At 40.0% G+C, this 20812-nt stretch overlaps 1 protein-coding gene across 3 annotated transcripts in view; it reads left to right on the top strand.

Moving 5' to 3' along the window:
* The window catches only part of METTL15 (methyltransferase 15, mitochondrial 12S rRNA N4-cytidine), a 204033-nt gene that overhangs the window by 170889 nt on the left and 12332 nt on the right, over positions 1-20812 (top strand). For all 3 annotated transcript variants that reach the window (XM_074955160.1, XM_074955159.1, XM_074955158.1), the window contains 2 exons: positions 14408-14599; positions 16745-16923. In XM_074955160.1, the coding sequence (XP_074811261.1) occupies positions 14408-14599; positions 16745-16923 (371 nt within the window). The remainder of the gene's footprint in view (positions 1-14407; positions 14600-16744; positions 16924-20812) is intronic.

Genomic DNA, 20812 nt, shown 5'->3' with positions numbered 1-20812 from the left:
AAGCTGGTGATGGCCCTTTTAACCATTAGAGAGCACCAGCCAAACCTGCTTCCTAGAGTTGGATGGCTATAGCAGGAGGAGGAGGAAGGCTAGTTGTTCTGTCTTACTAACAGAGTGCTGCACCCTACCTACCTCCTTCTTTCCTGACTTGTGTTACCATTTTGCTTTTCCTTCCATACTTCAGGTTGGTCTTCCCAGCTAGAAGGATATAGAAAAGGAATGTGACACACACTGTGCTTGAGTGGAGGTCAGCCTGTTTGATGCTGAAGCTAGGTGAGAATTAGGAATGTGGGAGTGTCCTTTCCAGAGACAGATTGGGTTGATAGGAAGAAAGATCAGCGCCAACAAAACTGTACTTCTAGTCCAACTATACTCAGCCTTACTGTCCGAAGTGTGAAATGCAGTTTCAAACAAAGTAGTAGTTGGTGAAGTAAAAATCCTCCAGGGCTTTGTCAGGCAACTTGATCACCTTCAGCAGTTATTGAATAAAAAAACTTGTCTAGGGCTTGGAATTTTTTTTCTCAATTGTATCATAGTGCTAGCTGTAAGTCGCAGGCCCCAGACCTGCATTGGATTAACAACGTGAAGGTTATGCAAATATATTCTAAGTATCAGTAGCAGCAGATCTGTCAAAGCAACAATTATGAACAATTTTGAGCAAGCTCTCTCCATGACTAGGGCTCTTTAGAATGTCAAAATTATTGATGTGGAAAAAATATTGTATAAATTTGCTTTGTTAGCTAAAGAAAATGTACCAGTAGCTACATTTATTAGCCAATTCCACAGAGAGGATGAGAGAGTTTTACATACTGTATGATCTGTGTGTTTATAACAATCTTACAAAATGTAAATCAAATTGCAATATGAGTCAGATATTAAAACACAATTGAATGTGTAGGTGTACGAAGGAATATTTTGTTTTGACAGTCCATTTTCTGTTACTTGCTAAATCATAAATGCATGTTTCATGAACTCCAGAGCTGTGTTTTATACACAGATTAGTGTGTTGAACCATTTAAAATAAATGAAAACTTTAAAACCTTTAGAAATAGTGCACTAAACTGATACTGTAATTATAAGTAGGGTTTTTTAAATTATCCTAGGTGCAATGTTTATAATTCGTGTTCACACCGTTTTTGAGATATCTTGTTAACTGAGTGGAAATTGATAAAATTAACTTGTTTTGTAATAACTCTTTGTAGAAAGATGGCTACTAATGGTTTGGAGTCATGGGTTTGTAATAGGAGCAACCACATAACAAAGCTCTGTTTTAATTTGCTTTTATTAAAACAGTTATTTAATCTGATTTTATGTTATGGACAGAATCTTTACATATTGATCCACACTGCAGACAGCAGTTAATTATTATTGTCTGTACAGTTGGACCAGTGACAGTATGCCAGCACAAAGGAGGAAGGTTCAAGACAGTCAAGGAGGCTGAGGGCTTATCTACATTTAAAAGTCTGTAGCTGCACAGGTGCAGCTGTTCTGCTGTAGTGCTTCAGTGAAGACGCTACCTAAGCCAATGGGAGGGCTTCTCCCATTGGCCTAGGTAATCCAGCTCCTTGAGAGGTGATAGTTATGTCAACAGGAGAAGCCCTCCCAATGATATAGCACTGTCTACTCCAGGAGTTGGGTCAGTATAACTGCATTGCTCAGGGATGTGGATTGAGTGCACCTTATTCCTCCTCTAAATTCAAGCAGCAGGTGTTCCTTCAAGCATTTGTCTCCTACTGTGTATAGCAAGTAGGGGTTCTGGGAACTTGAGCAAAACTTCATTCTTAAGCAATCCTGTCCTGATGCTGCATCCTCTTCCCCACTAACTTGACCTCACACCACATCTTCAGAGTTTCCTCTGTGGTTTAATGCTGATAAATCAAGGATGTGATTTATTTTTTTAGATTATATTGTTTGTACTCTGCGTTTCTTCTGATAATAAAACAGTAGGTATGATGATTGTTGCTCTGTGAATGACCACAGATTCTGCTATTTGTCTACTTATGTGCTCTGAAAAAGTGTTGATATATAATTCTTGTTTCTTATGTTTTTGTAATTCACATTCTTTTCATGCATTTCCAGATACATTTACATCTTCTAGATCAGTGGTTTTCAACCTTTTTTTTTTTAATTTGCGTACCTCTAAAAATTTTTAAATGGAGGTGCGGATTACTTTGGAAATCTTAGATATAGTGTCCGCAGGTTGAAAACACTGTTGTATGGTAACGACAACCTTTCGTGGACCTCTTAGACATAGTCTTTAGACCCCTGGGGTCTGCGGACTACAGGTTGAACACAACTGTTCTAGATTGAGATCTTACTGTTGTTCTAAACATATTAAAGTCTTACTGACAGTAACAAATGTAAAATTTAGACACTAAAGTTGCTTTTCTATGTAGAAGTCAATTCTGGCATCTAACATTAGGAGCCTAATCTTGCTCCTATTTAAGCCCAGTAGCAAAATTCCCATTGACTTCAACAGGAGCAGCACTATGCTTTTTAATATGAGGGGTTTTAATAATACCTTTTTAAACTACTGCCATAGAAGGAATAAGGAAATATATAAGGATTATCAACTCAAAGTGAAGCTGCTTAGTTGATGAACTAGAGAAAAATACCCATGGATAGGGAAGTGAGTAAGGTGTGTAACCCCCTGCCTGATGATGTTGGCAGCAACAAGGACCGGGTTCCATATCTATATATTCCTCTTAAAATTACAGAACAAGTCCGTCTCAAGCTTCCACCCAGAAATCTTGGAAAACTAATTGCCACACCTGGGTCCTCTGAGGCTATGCTTCCCCCCTCTAAAGCACTGAATCAGTATATAAGAAAGTTTATTAAGAGGAGAGGGAACACAGCATTAATTTGGGAAAACACTGCAACAGTGACTCAAAATATGCAAACAATAATAAACACCCACCTCCAGTTACCTTGGGTAGTAGTCCTTTGCCTCAGCTTTTAGTGATTTCACTGAATAGTGGGGAATGTCACTTCTACCTCCCCTGAATTGTCTTGCACCAGAACACTGTACCCACACGATGTCTAAGGCTGAGCCCCCAAGATCGGTTTATCAGTGATTTCAGTTCTCATGGTCGCTGAGAAGAAACAAGGACTATCAATTGAGTCTAGTCAGCTCTGTCTTTAAACACTGGACGGAGAGGGTCAAATGGCATCTAGGACCTTTTGAACAGAGTCTTTACCACTACATCAGACACCTACATCAATCTTTACTGCCTTTCACTTGGATCTGGCATCACTACCCCATACTTAGCAAGTGAGATTATGTTTAGGGTGACCCTCTCAATTAGGGCATGTTAAGTACAGTCCTCTGCTCTTCAGTCATACAATAAGGATAGCAATATTTCATTATCCCTGCATTCAACATTGAAGTGAATTTAACCCAAAACAGCCAAAATGGATCACTTTGGCAAAGCAGGTATGTCTCTGAATCACCTAGGCAAAGTAGGTGTGTCCATGCAAATACATTCTCACATCTTTGCCCTCAGTTCATCAATAGGTGGCAGGAGTAAACTCATTCAGATCACTGGCTTGCGAACAGTCACTTCTTTAAAAGTGATTTTACTGCTGTCAGTATAACCTGTTACAAGAGGTAAAGATGATGCAACTGTTGTTTTAACAAATGGCAAATCAATTGTTATAGACTTCAACAGATCAGTTGGTTGCTTATAAGCAACTACAACATCTGCTACTGATGTTCTTATAACTATCTATAACAGATTACTCATGTGTAATATGCTTATAACATATATGCATAATGTATTAACTTTTTACAAATAATTGAAAATAGAATTTTAATGTTTAGTGTGACCATATTATCTAAAATACCGTTGTGGGGTAATGTTTATTGTGTTGGAGAATAAGTTCACAAAGGCACTTTCATAGTGTGCAATAAAAATGTCCCCAAGGAAAGTTAGTGAGGAGTAACTAGCATGCTGTAACTTCACATGTAAAGAAGCCCTAAATCTCTTTAAAAATAAGTTCAGTAACATAGGAGCATAATTTACTACCCTTTATTCAGCAAAACTTTGCAGAACTTATGAAACTAGCAAATACATTTTCTCAAATTACAATGAGGCTCATAATTTTCTACTTTGAAAATTGCCCATGTAATTACCATCTGGGATCTGAAGAGTCTATTGATTTTGAGTATACAAAAAATGTTTATCTTCTTGACCTTTAATTTAACCAAAAATAGAGACAAAGTTGATTCAGTACTGACATTTAAAATTTTTTATTGGAAAGAATATGCATGCTGTGGAATAAATATAATGTGTTCAACAGACAATTCTGCCTTAACTATGCTTTGATTGACTAAATAAATTTTCCTATTTTAAAAAAGATAAACATTTAAAAAATAGTGTGACCAGTATTGGGTTTTTGGTCTGTCTAGGTGTCAGTGTGGTCCCCATTATTGTAGCATCTGAGCACAGGCCACATGGTCCATTATATGAAATCTGGATGTTTGGTGTTGTACAGCTGAAATTATGCTAACAGACTGTGATGGGGTGGACTAGGCCAGAGGCCCCCTGCTGGAGGCCTCAGGGTCCTGCCACACCCTCCCCCCAGAGAGGAACAGACAGGAAGTCCTCCAATCAGATGAACTGTGAATAGTCAGGGGCCAGGAGGGCTGTATAAAAAGGAGCAGCAGTGACAGAGTCAGTCAGTTGCTACCTGGAGCTGGAAGAGAGAGGACTGTGTTCCTGGCTGGCTGAAAGAGCAGCAGGACCATGGACAACTCAGTGTGGACAGGGACTAAGGGAGGCCCTAAGAAGGAGGCCCTGGCTGGCTGCGTGGACTGAGTAAGGACTGAGCTCAGGGAGGGCTGCAGGAAGACAGTCAGCTCCAGGGAGAAAGCCTTGGGGTATGGCCCCATCCCTGAGTTGGGAAGGGTAAAGACTGTATGCCCTGGAAGGGGTTTGTTCTGTTCCACCTATAGACAGTGTGTGTGACTCGTCCAGAGGGCTGAGTCACTGAAAACCTGCCGAAAAAAAACATCGACCAAGGGGGAGGGGGCGTTCTTGAGAGACAGATGCCACCCCGTTCCACAAACGGAGTGACTGCAGGCACACACACTCGACCAGAGGGGCGCTCACAAGAGGCAGGTGCTGACCCTGTTACACACACACCCAGAGCATGGGATGGGTATGTGTGAAATTTATACATCTAAATAAATAAATGCTGAGATGACTGAATCTACAAAGTGATTTTGTCTGAGGCGATTTAAAATCTCAGACAGCTGTGCTTGAGGAGGACTTGGCCAAGAGGTTCTATGAGCATCAATCTTTGGGGCTGGGTTAAATGTATCTTGAAGAAGGGCAGCTGTATCCTGTAGGTACTGTTGGGTGGTGTGAGGAAGAAGAGAGGAAGCTCTGTTGTTTGACTGGAGGCTAGGGGAGAATAACTGAGGTGAGAGGAGGAGGCAACATAAGTTGAGAGGCAGATAGGTCAGAGGTAGGAGGAGGTAGAAAAAATAATAGGCAAGTATACTCATCTTTAGTTCAGATAATGTGAGATGTTCAGTGTTCTAAATGTTAATTTAGGAAGTTGGCATGTTTTTGAATCTAGAGTCTGCCACTCAAATTCTATGAAGAGTCTTATTTAACTTTTACTTGGTCTCTTGAACATAATTTATTTGGGAGTATGTGATTATTAAATGTACAGTCCAGTTCATACAGGGTATCATCAAACAATTACAACCATAGTCATGGGGACCACATAAAAAAATCTTTCCTGAACTCCTCTTTTGATCTTCAAACAACCCCCCAACCCCTCCAAGCTCATCATCAGAAGCAAGCTCCCCCACAGACCAGGACACACCAACGCAAAGTAGCACCAGACCCTATCAGAACAACAGATGCAATAGCTGTGGACATAGCTTCATTGTGTCAATGAACAACACCCCCACAGCACACCTTTCAAGATTCATGGGCCCTACGCGTGCCTATCACAATATGTGGTATGCCTCGTCCAATGCACTAAATGCCCCAATAACAACTATGTGAGTGAAACAAAACAACCACTGCGCTCTTCAATGAACTCTCACAGAAAAATAATAAAAGACAAAAACACCGTATCACCTGTGGGTGAACATTTTTCACAAAGCAATTACTCTATATCTGACCTCACAGTCCTCATCTTCAAAGGAAACCTGAACAATACCATCAAAAGACCAGCCTGGAAGTTTACATTCATAACTTTTCTAGATACTAAAAATCAGTGTCTGAATAGAGACACTGATTTATGGTTCATTCCAGCAATCTGTAACACACTTAAGTCCCCCCAGCAAACCCTGCCCCCCTCAATTACTGGAGAGGTGTTAATGAATCACTTCTTCTTCGAGTAGTATCCCACTGGGTGCTCCACTGTAGGTATGCTTGCATCCCTGCACCGCTGATTGGAGAACTTTGGTAGCAATGTCTGTTGGTCCCACACATGCACTGTCTCTCCTTGTGCTGCGCCACAAGGCTAGCCAGCACACACTGGCTAACCTTCCTCAGTTCCTTCTCAGCTGCCCCTGGAGAGCCATTAGCAGTCCATTAAAACTGTTGTCTTAATCCACAAACCTACACTTAGTCTCCTAGTTCTAGCTGTAGTTTTTCGACCTTTTCTTTATTTTATCATTAAAAATTTAAAAAAAAAAAGACTTTTCATTTTTTCCCAACCTTTTCTCCCCAGTTGGAGACCCTTTTCCCCCAGTGGTATGCCCAGTTCTTCGGGCTTCAAGAAGTGCCTTACTTGTAAAGAGGCAATCCTGATCCCCCGGATAAGTACTTTCAGTGCATTCACTGCCTCAGGGAAGGCCCCATACAACAGAAGTGTGGTCTTTGCCTATAACTCCAGCCATGATCCCGCAAAGACTGAGAACTCCGCTAGAAGATTATCTTCATGGAGGTAGCTCTCTGACCTCAGTTTCTTGGTAGACTTGAGTCTTCTCCACAGCATTCTACATTGAAGGGCTGGGAATTGAAGAAGCAGGCTGCAGATCCCTCTCACTAATCATCTGAGAAGAGAGCAGGAAGCCCTGTAGTGCAGGAAGCCCTGTAGTGAGCCCCAAGATAGCCGCAAGCCATCACCATCTTGCTCGGTGTCTTAAGGACCATTGGCACCGAGGCCATCTCAGTCTGGCATCCATAGCTCATGGAAACAAACAGGTACCACTGACAGGCCCTCAGACCCAATAGGCACAGGCACCGAGCCATCGGCACCGAAGGACAGTAGTAAGCGCTTGTCTAAGAAGACACTCCCAGTACGTGAGCCTGCATTGGTACTGCCAGCAATGGCTCACCTGGCACAGGATCAACTAGTGCAGACAAGGTCCCCAGCCCCCTGGCATTAACACCAGGATGATTGGTAAAGGCAGAACTCTGCCATTCAAGAGACCCCTGCATTCCTGATGCATTAGAGTCCCCTCCTCTCGGCCCTGAGCCTCTACCAAGCATGGGAAGTATCCCTGCTGCCTTGCCATGCCCCTCTGCTCTCTGTTCAGACAGCGAACCTGAAGAGCTAGTGTCCCAGTCCTCCTCCCAAGCTCCATATGGTGCTCACTACCAACAGACGCCAAGGATATACCCAGAGGTGGCTCCACCACCACCATCCTGGTACGGTCATCCACAGGCGCCATCACCACTGCAGTTGTCATATTGGGACCTTTGGATGGCATACCACCGCTTCTTGAGCTCCAAGCCTCGTCCAAGAACCCTTGAGGCACACTCCCTTGGCCACACCATCCAGGGCTTCAAAATTACCTCAAGTCTTAGAGGAACAGGAAGCCAGTACTGAGGAGAAAGTGACTCCAAGCGCCGTATCCTCCTCCTCCTCCAAATGAAACCATCATGCTTTCTCCACCATCTTTAGCAGACAATTTTCATCTCTTTCAGGGACTGGCAAAGAGGTTGGCAGACACTCTCCAGATTCCATTGGAGGAAGTCAAGGATATCCACCATCAACTTCTTTTGATATCCTCCATTTTTTGGTCTCCTCAAAGATCTCCCTCCTGATTAATGAGGCCATTTAGACTTGGCAAATACTGTGTGACAAACCCTGGCGTCAGTGGCCCCAACCTGCAAGCGAGCGGACAAAAATACTCTGTCCCCACCAAGGATTTTGAATTTCTATTCTTCCCCGCGCACCAATTCCATGGTTTTGGACACTGTCAACTCTTGCAGCTGATAACACCAGTCCAGGGCTTCTTCCTACAACAAGGGATTGGAAGCACCTTGATCTGTTCGGTAGGAAAGTATACTCCTCAGCCACTCTACAGTTGTATTGCCAACTGTCAGGCCCTCGTGACAAAATAAGTTTACATAAATTACTTGAAAGTGAATAACTTTATTGAAAATATGCCAGAAGCACATCGTGACTCACTCAAGGCCATTATACAGGAGTAAAGTAGTGTTGTATATACAGTATTGTAGTGTCTTTGCCAGTTAGTGGCAAAGACACTACAATCTGCCCTTGACACAGCTGACGCAGCAGCTAGCTCCAGCTCCACTGTTGTGGTGATGCAACAAGCATCATGGCTTCATTTGTCAGGATTCCCAAAATAGATGCAGTCCACAGTTGAGAACCTTCTCTTTGAGGGCACAAAGCTCTTCACTGAGAAGACTGACTCCTCCCTTCACACCCTGAAGGACTTCAGGGCTACCTCCAGACATTGAGCCGTTGATCACTACCCATTAAGCCCCACAATCTAGCCAGGTTTCTATCCACCTTATAGTCCATTCATCCAATCCATACGTTTTTTAACTTGCTATCAAGAATACTGTGGGAGACCATATCAAAAGCTTTGCTAAAGTCAAGATATATCACATCATATATACCGCTTTCCCCATATGCACAGAGCCAGTTATCGCATCATAGAAGGCAATCAAGTTGGTCAGGCATGACTTGCCCTTGGTGAATCCATGTTGACTGTTCCTGGTCACCTTCCTCTCCTCCAAATGCTTCAAAATGATTTCCTTGAGGACCTGCTCCATGATTTTTCCAGGGACTGAGGTGAGGCTGACCAGTCTGTAGTTCTCTGGGTTCTCCTTCCCTTTTTTAAAGATGGGCACTATATTTGCCTTTTTCCAATCGTCCAGGACCTCCCCCGATCAGTTGATTCACCTTCCAATCTTCTACCTCATCGAGACAACAGTGAGGATATATTACTTACCCTGGATTTCAGGAGAGCCCTGGCCTTCTACCTGGATAGGGCAGAGGCCTTCAGGAAGTCCCCTAGGCTTTTCCTCTCCACAGCAGAAAGATCCAAGGGCTCAGAATATCAGCCCAAAGACTGTCCAAGTGGGTCTCAAACTGTACCACACATTGCTACCAAACCCTCCAGATACGATTCGTACATACTCCACAATGTCAGTCTCCTCATCCATTGCCTTCCTCAAGAATTTCCCTGTCTCAGAGATCTGTAGAGTGGTAATGTGGACGTCAGTCCACACTTTCGCAGAACATTATGCGATCACTTGGGACTCCGCTCCAATGCCATCTTCTGCTCCACGGTGTCATCAGTAACTGACCCGACTCCAAAGTCCCGGCCCTCTAGAAGGGGCACTCCTGGGTAGTCACCTACAATGGAGCACCCATAGGGACACTACTCAAAGAAGTTACTTACCTTGTGCAGTAACAATAGTTCTTAGAGATGTGTGTCCCTATGGAAAACCCATCTTTTGGAGTTCTTGTCTTGACTTTGCAGTAGAGAAGGAACTGGAGGGAGAAGGGTTAGCCTGCGTGTGCTGTCTAGCTTTGTGGCCCAGCACAAGTAGAGACCACGCATGTACTGGCCCAATGGACACTGCTACCAAAGTTCTCTGATCAGCAGCGCAGGGACGCAGGCACACCTACAATAGAGCATCCATAGGGACACACATCTCGAAGAACCATCGTTACTGCACAAGGCACATAACTTCCAGAATGCACCTTTGAAATAGGTGTTAACTATGTATGCTAAACAATGTGTTCCACCTTCTACTTAGCTTTAAGTACATTTCCCAGACTTAAAGAAGAGCTCTGTGTAGCTCAAAAGCTTGTCTCTCTCATCAACAGAAGTTCATCCAATAAAAGATATTACCTCGCCCACCTTGTCTCTCTAATATCTTGGGACAAACATGGCTAAAGTACAGTTCATACACATTTAAGATCAAATTTCTGTGGTCTTCATTTGCAGCAGGAAGTTAAGAATGGCAGCTCTTAAATTTGAAAATGTGAACTTCCTCTGCAGTGTTTATTAAAAGAAATTGGATATTTTACACCTCCCCCATTCCCCATTTTTCATTTTGTTACCTGCCTCAGATTGATGGCTAGCTTTGGAACCTGGAAAGACAAAATCTAACCTGGGCTGAGCAGTTCTTTCAAAAGTGGGTATATGGACATCGGTCTGTGCATCCTGTGTCCTTTGAATTACAGTGGCAGGTTGTTCCTTCTGAGATCTAAAAATGATGTATTCAGGAATTTACATTTAAAGCTGGCAAGTTGGTAAATATGTGTCATTTCATTTCTTTACTTTTGCTAAGATAAACATTATGGTAGCATTCTCTCAATCTAAGATTGTTTAACTACTGGATGTTACTTTAGAGAATGGAGGATTATATATGGAGGGGGGATGTTTTGCTTAAAACAGTCCTAACAGTTTGGATTGAGAAGGCTGAAAGGCTCTAGGAATTAGAAATGGGATACAGAGCCTTTTATTTCTAGGTCACTGGTTTGAATCCAGCACAAATCAATACTGAGTGAAAATCATTGCCGTTTGACAGCTAGCTGTTCAGTGACCGAGATGACATGAGTCAATGATATAAACCCACCCACCCAGGTGTTCATTACAGTTGGCACTCATTGGCACCCATGTCGACAATCTCAAAAGGCAACCTCCAGTTAGAGGTACATTAAGCGACATAATTACAGCGTCATAAGCGCTAGTGTGCACAGCACTATGTCAGCGGGAGAGCATCTCCCGCTGATATAGCTATCGCCACTTGTTGGGGTGGATTAATTATGTCAACGGGAGAACGCTTCTCCCGTCAGCATAGAATGGCTACACGAGAGATCTTACAGTGGCGCAGCTGCATCCGTACAGTAGCACGCTGTGGGGTCTCTGGTGTAGACATCGTCTAAAGTGCTGCCTAATATTGTATGCTGTTATACAGTTGCCATGCATCACTCCAGGTTGATTACATTTCACTGCCGTGTGAAAGGATCCCTACAGAGCTTTTCTTATAAAACAAAACAAAAAACTTCCTTGGGATGTAAGATGTTATGTAAATGTAAATCATCATTAGAAATTCTTTAAAGCCATGGTGTTTAGGTAACAGTCTTTCAAGACTGTTAAAACAAATAAGATTGGCAAACAAAGAAGCTTTTAAAAGATCAGATGTTTGGAATATGAGTAAAATAGCCTGAGTAAGCAGCATCAGGATAATTGTAGAGAAGTGGAATGTTGTTTTCACAGTTACAGGGCAAATTGCACTTAACACCCTTTTAATTCCTCTTGAGTTGCACCCCATAGGTGACAGGACTGGTTTCCTACACCTTACTCTGTATGGTACCAGATGGTCCAGCCACTCTGGGACTGAGTCACTGGGCCACAGCCTCTTAACGTAGCAGGCCCATCTGTGGTTGGGACCTGCAAACCCTTTTCTTTCAGGGACTTGTGACTAGTGAGTTGATTAAAGCAACTCAAAAACGGTGTCTTCAGAACAAAGCATTATTTATTAGGGCTGTCGATTAATCGCAGTTAACTCACACAATTAACTCAAAAAAATCGCAATTAAAAAAATTAATCACGATTAATTCCAGTTTTAATCTCATTGTTAAACAATAGAATACCAACGGAAATTTATTAAATATTTTGGATGTTTTTCTACATTTTCAAATATATTGATTTCAGTTACAACACAGAATACAAAGTGTACACTGCTCACTTTATATGATTATTTTTATTGCAAATATTTGCACTGTAAAATTATAAACAAAAGAAACAGTATTTTTCAATTCACCTCATACAAGTATTACACTTTCATGACAAGGAGATTGCAGTACAACTCACACATGTAGAATTTTTTTGTTACATAACTGCACTCATAAACAAAACAGTACAAAACTTTAGAGCCTAAAAGTCCACTCAGTCCTACTTCTCATTCAACCAACAGCTAAAACAAACAACTTTATCTCCCGTAAATGTAAACAGTGCTTCCTGCTTCTTATTTAGAATGTCACCTGAAAGTGAGAACAGGCATTCACATGGGACTTTTGTAGCTGGCATTGCAAGGTATTTACATGCCAGATATGCTAAACATTCATATGCCCCTTCATGCTTCAGCCACCATTCCAGAGGACATGCTTCCATGCTGATGACACTCGTTAAAAAAAATGTGTTAAATTAAATAATTAAATTGTCCTTGGGGGAGAATTGTATGTGTCCGGCTCTATTTTACCCACATTCTGCCATATAATTCATGTTATAGTAGTCTCGGATGATGACTCAGCACATGTTCTTTTTTAAGAACACTTCCACTGCAGATTTGACAAAATGCAAAGAAGGTACCAATGTGAGATTTCTAAAGATAGCTACAGCACTCAACCCAAGGTTTAAGAATCTGAATCTGAAGTGCCTTCCAAAATCTGAGAGGGATAAGGTATGGAGCATGCTTTCAGAAGTCTTAAAAGAGCAACACTCTGATGCAGAAACTACCGAACCCGAACCACCAAAAAAAGAAAATCAACCTTCTGCTGGCTGAACAAGAAATAGTACTGAGTGAACTTGTAGGCTCTAAAGTTTTACATTCTTTTATTTTTGAATGCAGTTATTTTTTTAATGTAATTCTACATTTATAAGTTTACCTTTCATGATAAAGAGATTACATTACAGTACTTGTTTGACGTGAATTGAAAAATACTATTTCTTTTGTTTTTTACAGTGCAAATATTTGTAATCAAAAATAAATAGAAAGTGAGCACAGTACACTTTGTATTCTGTTATGATTGCAATCAATATATTTGAAAATGTAGAAAACATCCAAAATATTTAAATAAATGGTATTCTATTATTGTGTAATTGTATGATTAATTGCGATTAATTATTTTAATCACTTGACAGCCCTATTATTTATTCCTTCCTCCCAAGGTACAAAGCACATACAGCAAGAGGTAAAACAATAAAAAGTCTGTACACCTGCATCGTACTTATCCTTAATCTTTGCTTGACAGCTTTTGCAGTTTCTCTCAGCATAGCTACCCCCCATCTCTGGCTGGGATAAACAGACTGTCCTGTTCACAGCAGGCTCTCCATCTATGTGTATTCCCCTGGCCAGCCTGTCAGTTTTCTCTGACATTCTCTGAGTAACCTCTGGCCACTCACTCAACTTCCACTCTTTTCTAGACCCTGAGTATTCTAATATTTTACCATTCCCTTTGATCTCTGTCATCTCAGCCCTAGCGAAACAGCTATGTCACCACAGTTGGGGTGGAGGAGTCTTTTCTTGGCTATAAACCTAGCTATTATGTATGAGTGTTTGTTGGGATGAAACTTGGACATTGTTTTACCTTTCCTGCTTGTTCCTCTAACAACCACTTTTGATGTAACTCCATAGGAAGTAACCCATCATAAACTCACACACAGAGGCATGCACCATATTCATAACAGATAATATAGATATTCCCACTTTGTCACATTTCTAATTGGTTTTTTGATTATATTAACATGCTAGTTGGAAAGGGTGCTTGGGGAAAATGATAAATTTCTCAGAGTTGTCTTAAATGTAAGTTAAAATATTGAATCTCTAACTAAGTATATCGAATGAATCACCACTCTTTTCAAGGCTATGAAATCCTATTCCTATTCTACAGAACTTCAGTATACACATTTAATGATGTATTGTACAGTTTTATATTTAGGGTGCTTGTGTGTAGGCAAATAACCTTCATGTAATATTTGTTTATTCCGTTTTTCTAGTAGTAAGGAACTGTGATCATAATTTTTGTTGTGTTGGAATTTTTTTAAATGATTTTTTTTTATGTTCTTGTTTCTCATTTTTCTTTGTTTGGATGAATAAAAGTAGTGGGCCCTTTTCACTTATACTAGCTGAAAACTGGAGTAACTCTGTTGCATTTAGCGGAGTTGCATTAATGTAAATCTGGTCTGGGAGGAAAACTAGACCCAAGGTAAAACTTTGAAAAGTGCCTGAGTCCCTGTTTTCAAAGTGACTTATGTGTCTAAGTGTCATTGAGACTTTGGCTCCTAAATTCCTGAGTCTGTTTTGAAAATGGGACTGAGAAGCCTAAGTCACTTACATGCTTTTGCAAATTTTACTCCTATTTTTTGTTTGTTTCCTACTTTAAAATGGAAGAAATATTGCACTATTATCATTCAGAGTGACACTTCTTATCTGTGATTCTCTTACAGGAAACAGATTCAGGCTCTTCTAGGGCAGTTTAGCCAAACAGAAACCTTGTTAATCTCAGCTGGAGTGGAGCCAGGAATGCTAGATGGAGTTCTTTTGGATGCTGGGTGTTCCTCTATGCAGCTTGATACTCCTGAAAGAGGTTTTTCCCTGCAAAAGGATGGCCCTTTGGATATGAGGATGGATAGTGGCAGGTATGTATTGATCAAACATTTCTTCTCACAACAAGAAATCAATTTCTCAACAACACTCTGAATTTAATTTCCTTTTTAGGTTGCAGAATTCCCATCACACGCCCACATCTAACTCTGCACATACATAATAAATCAGCTTTGTTCTTTTGCCATAAAAACTCATCTAGTTCTCAGGATTTAGGGCCAGATTCCAGTCTCGCTTATTCCAGCATAAAGTGAAGGTACTTCTGGGTTTCAGTGTTGGAAAGTCAGAATTTGACTGTTAGGCTTTCCATATTTAAGGTTAAAAGCAATGACTAATGACAATAATTAAAACAACCATCTTTAATTTTGTTAAGCAGACCATGATGTAGGCTATAAATGAAATTGTAACTGAGAGGGTAGTTTAAGTATAAGTGAAGTTCTAACAGATTTCTTTTATCCTTTGTAGCTACTCTGAAGATGGGCATGTGCTAACCTCTACAAAGAAACAGCAGTGAGCCTATCAATTAAATGTCAATGGCAACACTGCTTTCAAGGCATTAAATATTCTACCACTACTTGCATGCTTACTGTAAGCAATTCATTAATGTCATCCTATGTTTCATAGCAAGCAGATCAGAATGACTTACTTTATACTCAAATTAACAATTAGTTTAAAAAGAAACCCTTTATATTTAATTGATTAGAGTCACTGCTGAGTATAATCTGGAAGGTGGAATGCAATTCTAATAATAAATAGTAATGTTTTCTATGTATATAGCACCTGTCACCTCAAAGGGACCCAGTGCCTTTCATGGGGAATATACCTTATTACAGAAAATACCAAAAATGCAGTCACCTCTGTTGTATGGATGATGGTAATTAACTGAGACATAGCATGCTGCACACCTATAAGGGAATGGGAAATTCTGGTCAAAAATAGTGGGACAAACCTGTATTCTTAGAATATGAGCCATGGTATTATTAATTCCATACAGTTAAATTCAGTGCCTTGCATAATGACAGGTTTCAGAGTAGCAGCCATGTTAGTCTGTATTCGCGACTGCTACTCTGAAACCTGGTATTATTAATGTTCACACATAGCCAATGGTACCTCAGTTTTTAAGAAACTGTCTCAAAGACTGACACAGTAAACTGCATGATACACAATTTAGTCAACTCTAGTATGAACAGCTGAGATCTTGCTGGGGTTCAATCCTGTGGTTTCAAGGAATGTAAACCTGAGGTTTTTGCCACTAAAATATCCCTGCTGGTATATGAACTTGCATGATAAAAATAAAGAATGACTGGGATAAAACAGGCATATACTGTATGGTTGAGGATAAATATAGAGGGCAAATAGTATCTAAAGTTTGGTTATTTTCTGTAAGATATTGTGGGGAAATAATAAAATACTGAAAAATATTGTGCCTGTCAGTCCCTTTGTAGAAGAGTCAAGTCTGTGAAATAGTTGAATTAGATTGAGCAGTCCCTGCACATTAGTGAACATCAATGCAGTGTATATAAAAGACCTTGAACGATTTCAATAAAGAAAGTTGTTCAGGTGAAAGAAATATTGATGACTATGGGATATTTTGTTTGCCTTTTGGTAGATAGTTACAAATATCCTTTTCTTTTAAAATACTTTTGAATTTAAATTGTGATACCTTTAAGTGACAGTACAAGAAATTATCTTCATAAGGGATCATTTTTCATAGCACTGCATATAAGGGGAAAGATCCTTGAGATTAGTTCCTCTATATTCTGAGTGAAAACAGAACAAATAATGCAAGATGACTAAAATTAACACATAAGAAATGAGTTCATATTTTGAAGATATCTAAATAAAGGCAATCTTACAGTCTTTTAATTTTAGAAAAATACTTGAACTACAACTAATCTTTGTCCACTCATTAATGTTAAAAGTTTATGGTAGTACTTGAACTTTCAGCTATTCTTTATTGCTAATTAATGTTAAGGAAGATACTCCATCTGAAGTAATAAGACGGGATTTAAAGGTAGAAGCTATTTCCGTTTTCACAGGGTTGCTTTCTCTTATTTTAAAACCTGAAAGGCACTTGCATGCAATGTGTGTGTTTGACTTTATGTCTCAATGCTATGAAGCTTCACCTCTTGTCAATGAAAACTGACGTCAGTGAACTAATTGGCTCTTCTTGTGCGTAGGTATCCTGACATGCCCACTGCTGCTGATGTTGTGAATGCTTTAGATCAACAGGCGCTTGCGTCCATCCTGAGAACATACGGGGAGGAGAGGCACGCCAAGAAAATAGCTTCAGCAGTCGTTCAGGCACGCAGCATCTACCCCATCACCAGAACTCAGCAGCTTGCCAGCATTGTTGCAGGTACCCTCATTAATTCTCAACAGTGTCTGAGAGAGAAAAAATATTAATCCCCAAAGTCCCAGAGGGATCTATTTGTTCTTGAAATCATGCAGGATCTAATCCTGTCTGTCCTTCTCTGATGTCAGCTTTTTTGTGTTGTTTTGTGAGCTTCCTTTTTTTTATACTGTGGCTTGCTGATTAGTTTAATAATAGATTTTACATGAAGTGATTTATCATTTTTGCCCACTAAGGTGAAACATTGAATGACAACCATAGAGGGAATTCTTTATCACTACTATTGATAAGCCCTCAGTTATCAGATCTACTTTATATTTTTGGGGGGTGGGGGTGGTAGTACCATGACATTGCCTAACAACTGAAATAAAATAGATTAGCTCATATCTTTCTTCTAAACAGCCAGCTAATGAAGAGTAAAATGATGCGTAGGTTATTTCACTTTGTGAATGTTAACTAGATCAGCCTGAAGGGCTTAATGAAACACTTCATCTTAGTTGCTGTTCACCATAAACCTCCTGAACTAAACGTAGCTAGGAGGTGCTTTGTTGCAGGCAGGAATTGTGTCATAGCTGTGCCCTATGATGAAAGTTTTCCAAGCCAAAATACAATTTCTGTAGCTGCTTAAGACAATTCCAGTGGAGAATCCCTAGTCTTGTCAGAATACATCTAGAGAAATGAAACTCTCGTATCTGTATCTAGGGAAACTGTCTTCTAATGTAATGTATTATGGTTTATGGTCGCTGTTGGCTTATTAATAATGGAGAAGTTCTTAAGTAATCTTAGAACTCTCAAATGAAAGGGTTAGCACCATTTTAATAATAAAGGCTGTTTAGGCAAGTTATATGGTGAAATCAGGTATACCTGAACTTTAGCCATAAAAGACAGGAAATGATTAAAGCTCTGGAAGAAGTATGAAGACACTATTGCTGTAGAAAGATCACAGTGTAAGCATAGTATATGAAAAAAAATGTAATGACAAAGAGGTAGATCAGTTGATCAATATATAATATATAAACCTTAAATAAAACCTGACAATTCTGTATTTAAAAAGTAGCCATTTCCATCTACATTTAGTGGTAGTGATTTAATTTGCTTGTCAGACACATGCTTCTTTCTAGAGCTGTTAATTAAAACAGTATGTCATTGTTTATGTACTTAAAGCAGCTACACTGATGCCATGTTAAATTTTTAATAAGCTATATGTCTTAAAAATACTATACAAATTAATATTGCAGCTGTTATGAACTAAATAAAAGTGTCAGCACATTAGATTACCAGTTCCAGGTAAAAGACAATGGTCAAATTTGCAGCAGTGTTGTATCAGTTACCTATGAATCATAGCCTTAACTGTCACTTCTTCTGTCATTTTAAACCCCTTGCTGTACATTTTGTAGTTTTGACAGGTATATCAATATGATAACATGCATGCCAAATAAATTTATCAAATGACATTTTATATCAGGATTTTTCCTTTTAATAAGTACAGTGTCTGTCTACCAACATGTACAAAACACATATACTTACCAAACATCTCTCTATATAGAATAGGCAACTAATTAAAACTGGTTTAGCCCATTCTTTCAGTCTATGCTTAGGGAGATCTCCCTGGATTTCAGTGTGAATCCGCACAGAGTAAGGAGTTCAGGACTGGCTCTTATTAAGCTTTTGTTAATTGTGTATGCCTTAAGGTATAATGAACAGTATTACATATATGGTATATTGTGTAACAGTATAAGGAATAACAAACAATAGTAGAACTATTTTTTCAGTATTGTATACACTGTCACTAATAATACACCCATCTTTGGGGTTTTTTAAAGTAATCCATAATAAATTATTACAATAAATAATATTTAACATAGCATAAGTGTATGTACAATAATTCAGTTATTTTTTATTCCATTTGTAAGCATGATGAAACATACACTATATATCTTAATAGCTATTAGTTTCTCTTTTTTTCATTAAAAAAAACATTTAATTGAAAAGAAACTGCAAAGTAAGATTTCAACGGGTATAAAATATGTACATTTGAGGTATGGAGAGAGGGGAAGATTGAGGAGAAATTTCCTTGGCATGCATGCCTATTGGGGTGCTGATGATAAGTCAGTATTCTCCAAGGTGATGGGCATCATGATTGCATATCTCAGGGAGAGGGGGAAGAGATTCATATTTTATCTGGTCAATTTCCTGATTTAGTCTGCCATCAGGAAGGGAGCCATGTTATCAATACAAGAAGTTCTTCAGGTCCTCTAAGACCATACTTTGTGATCAGATGGGAAAAGAGTTCTCTATCCCACATCCAGGATCTGATTCATCAAGGGACTCGGCCTCACCCATTTCCTCAGGGCAGAGCAGACAAGGTCAAGGACTAGATCTCGAACCTTTCAGGGAATCCTACTACCTAATTCTAGGAGCTTCCACTGCTTATAGTTCTGATGGTCTCCTGCATGGCCACAGTGGGCCCTACCACACATGAGACCTCTAGGAGCCTTCCTCCTATTGATGTAGAATCTCCAGGAGAACTCCCTCACTTTTCCATTCACTCTCCCTGCTCTCATCCTGAAATTGTTGTGGGGGTGTCAACATACAAAAACCCTTACCACAAAGAATCCCCTCACAGCGACTCCTGCAATGCCGATCACTGTGGATGCTTTGCTATCAAGTTGAGGAGCACATATGGTACACAAACATCACTGAGTAAATGGTCCAAATGAGAGAGAAAACAGAACATCAGAGGGTTAGAACTAGCAGCAATTGGCAATACTGTAGTTTAATTCTTCACCTGACATCCAAATCTGTCCTCCTACAAAATGACCGCCATGCAGTGGTTGGCAGGAAACCAGAGCCCGAGGGTCAGGGAACATACTCACAGAATCCTTCTCTAGACAGAACAGAAGAAACTCTAAGTATCTAAGATTTATGTCCAGGGTAAATGAATATACAATTCAATGGCTTAAGCCATCTAATCTTCTGTCTAGAAGGGACAGAAGCTCAGGGAGAGGTAATTAAACAGATAATTAAAAACTTGATGTTCAGGATTTTGGGGGCTGCACCTCCAAAAGCAAGAAGAAACCAATCACTTTTTGCAAAGCACTGGAACAAGAAAATATGTGACATTGCTTGAATGAGAGAGAATCTATCTGGAAAATGGATGTACATCCTCCCATCTTTTTCTCAGCTGGCTTGAGTGGCCAAGAAAAATCAGGACAAACAATGCTATTGTAGTCCTTGTAACTACCTATTAGTTTTATAGGCCCTCCCCAGATTAGCTAGTCTCCCAAAACTTTTTATATCAGTGGTGGGCGAACCGCGGCCACTGGGAGCTGCAGGTGGCCTTGGAAATGTAAACAAACTGTCTAGCAGCCCACCAGCAGATTACCCTGATGGGCCGCTGGCAGGCCGCAGGTTGCCCACCACTGTTCTGTATTAATTCACCATATTTTACCAGATCCCGGATAAGCCCGAGTTAATAGCCAGAAATGTTAAAACCTAGGATTTGGATTCACCACAGGCTGGTGGATATTTTGTTCCAAACCAGGAAGATATTTACCTCTAGCCTTTAATACAAGACTTAGGAAGGGCATGTGGGGTTGTGCCCATGAATGCAGTTCCACAAAAGTAAATGTGAAACATTTGCTTCAACTTTCTGCTGGGAGGCTATCAGAAAGAACTGTGCTGTGATTGTGTAAATGGGCAGGTCGCAATACCAGAGGCTCTGCAGTTTTTGCAGGAAAAAGGGAGACTGACAGGTTTTGACCCTTCTAGAGTCAATAAAGCTATTGATGATGTCTAACCATCTCAAACATCTGGTATCCATAGGTAATCTTACTCTTGATCTTAAACACCCAATGAAACTCGCTTTGAAATGTCATTAGAAATCTAATTTACT

Source organism: Natator depressus, chromosome 6 (genome assembly GCF_965152275.1).
Source record: "Natator depressus isolate rNatDep1 chromosome 6, rNatDep2.hap1, whole genome shotgun sequence".
Lineage (NCBI taxonomy): Eukaryota > Metazoa > Chordata > Testudines > Cheloniidae > Natator > Natator depressus.
The sequence above is the reverse complement of the archived record's forward strand: the minus strand, read 5'-3'. Positions and strand labels throughout refer to the sequence as shown.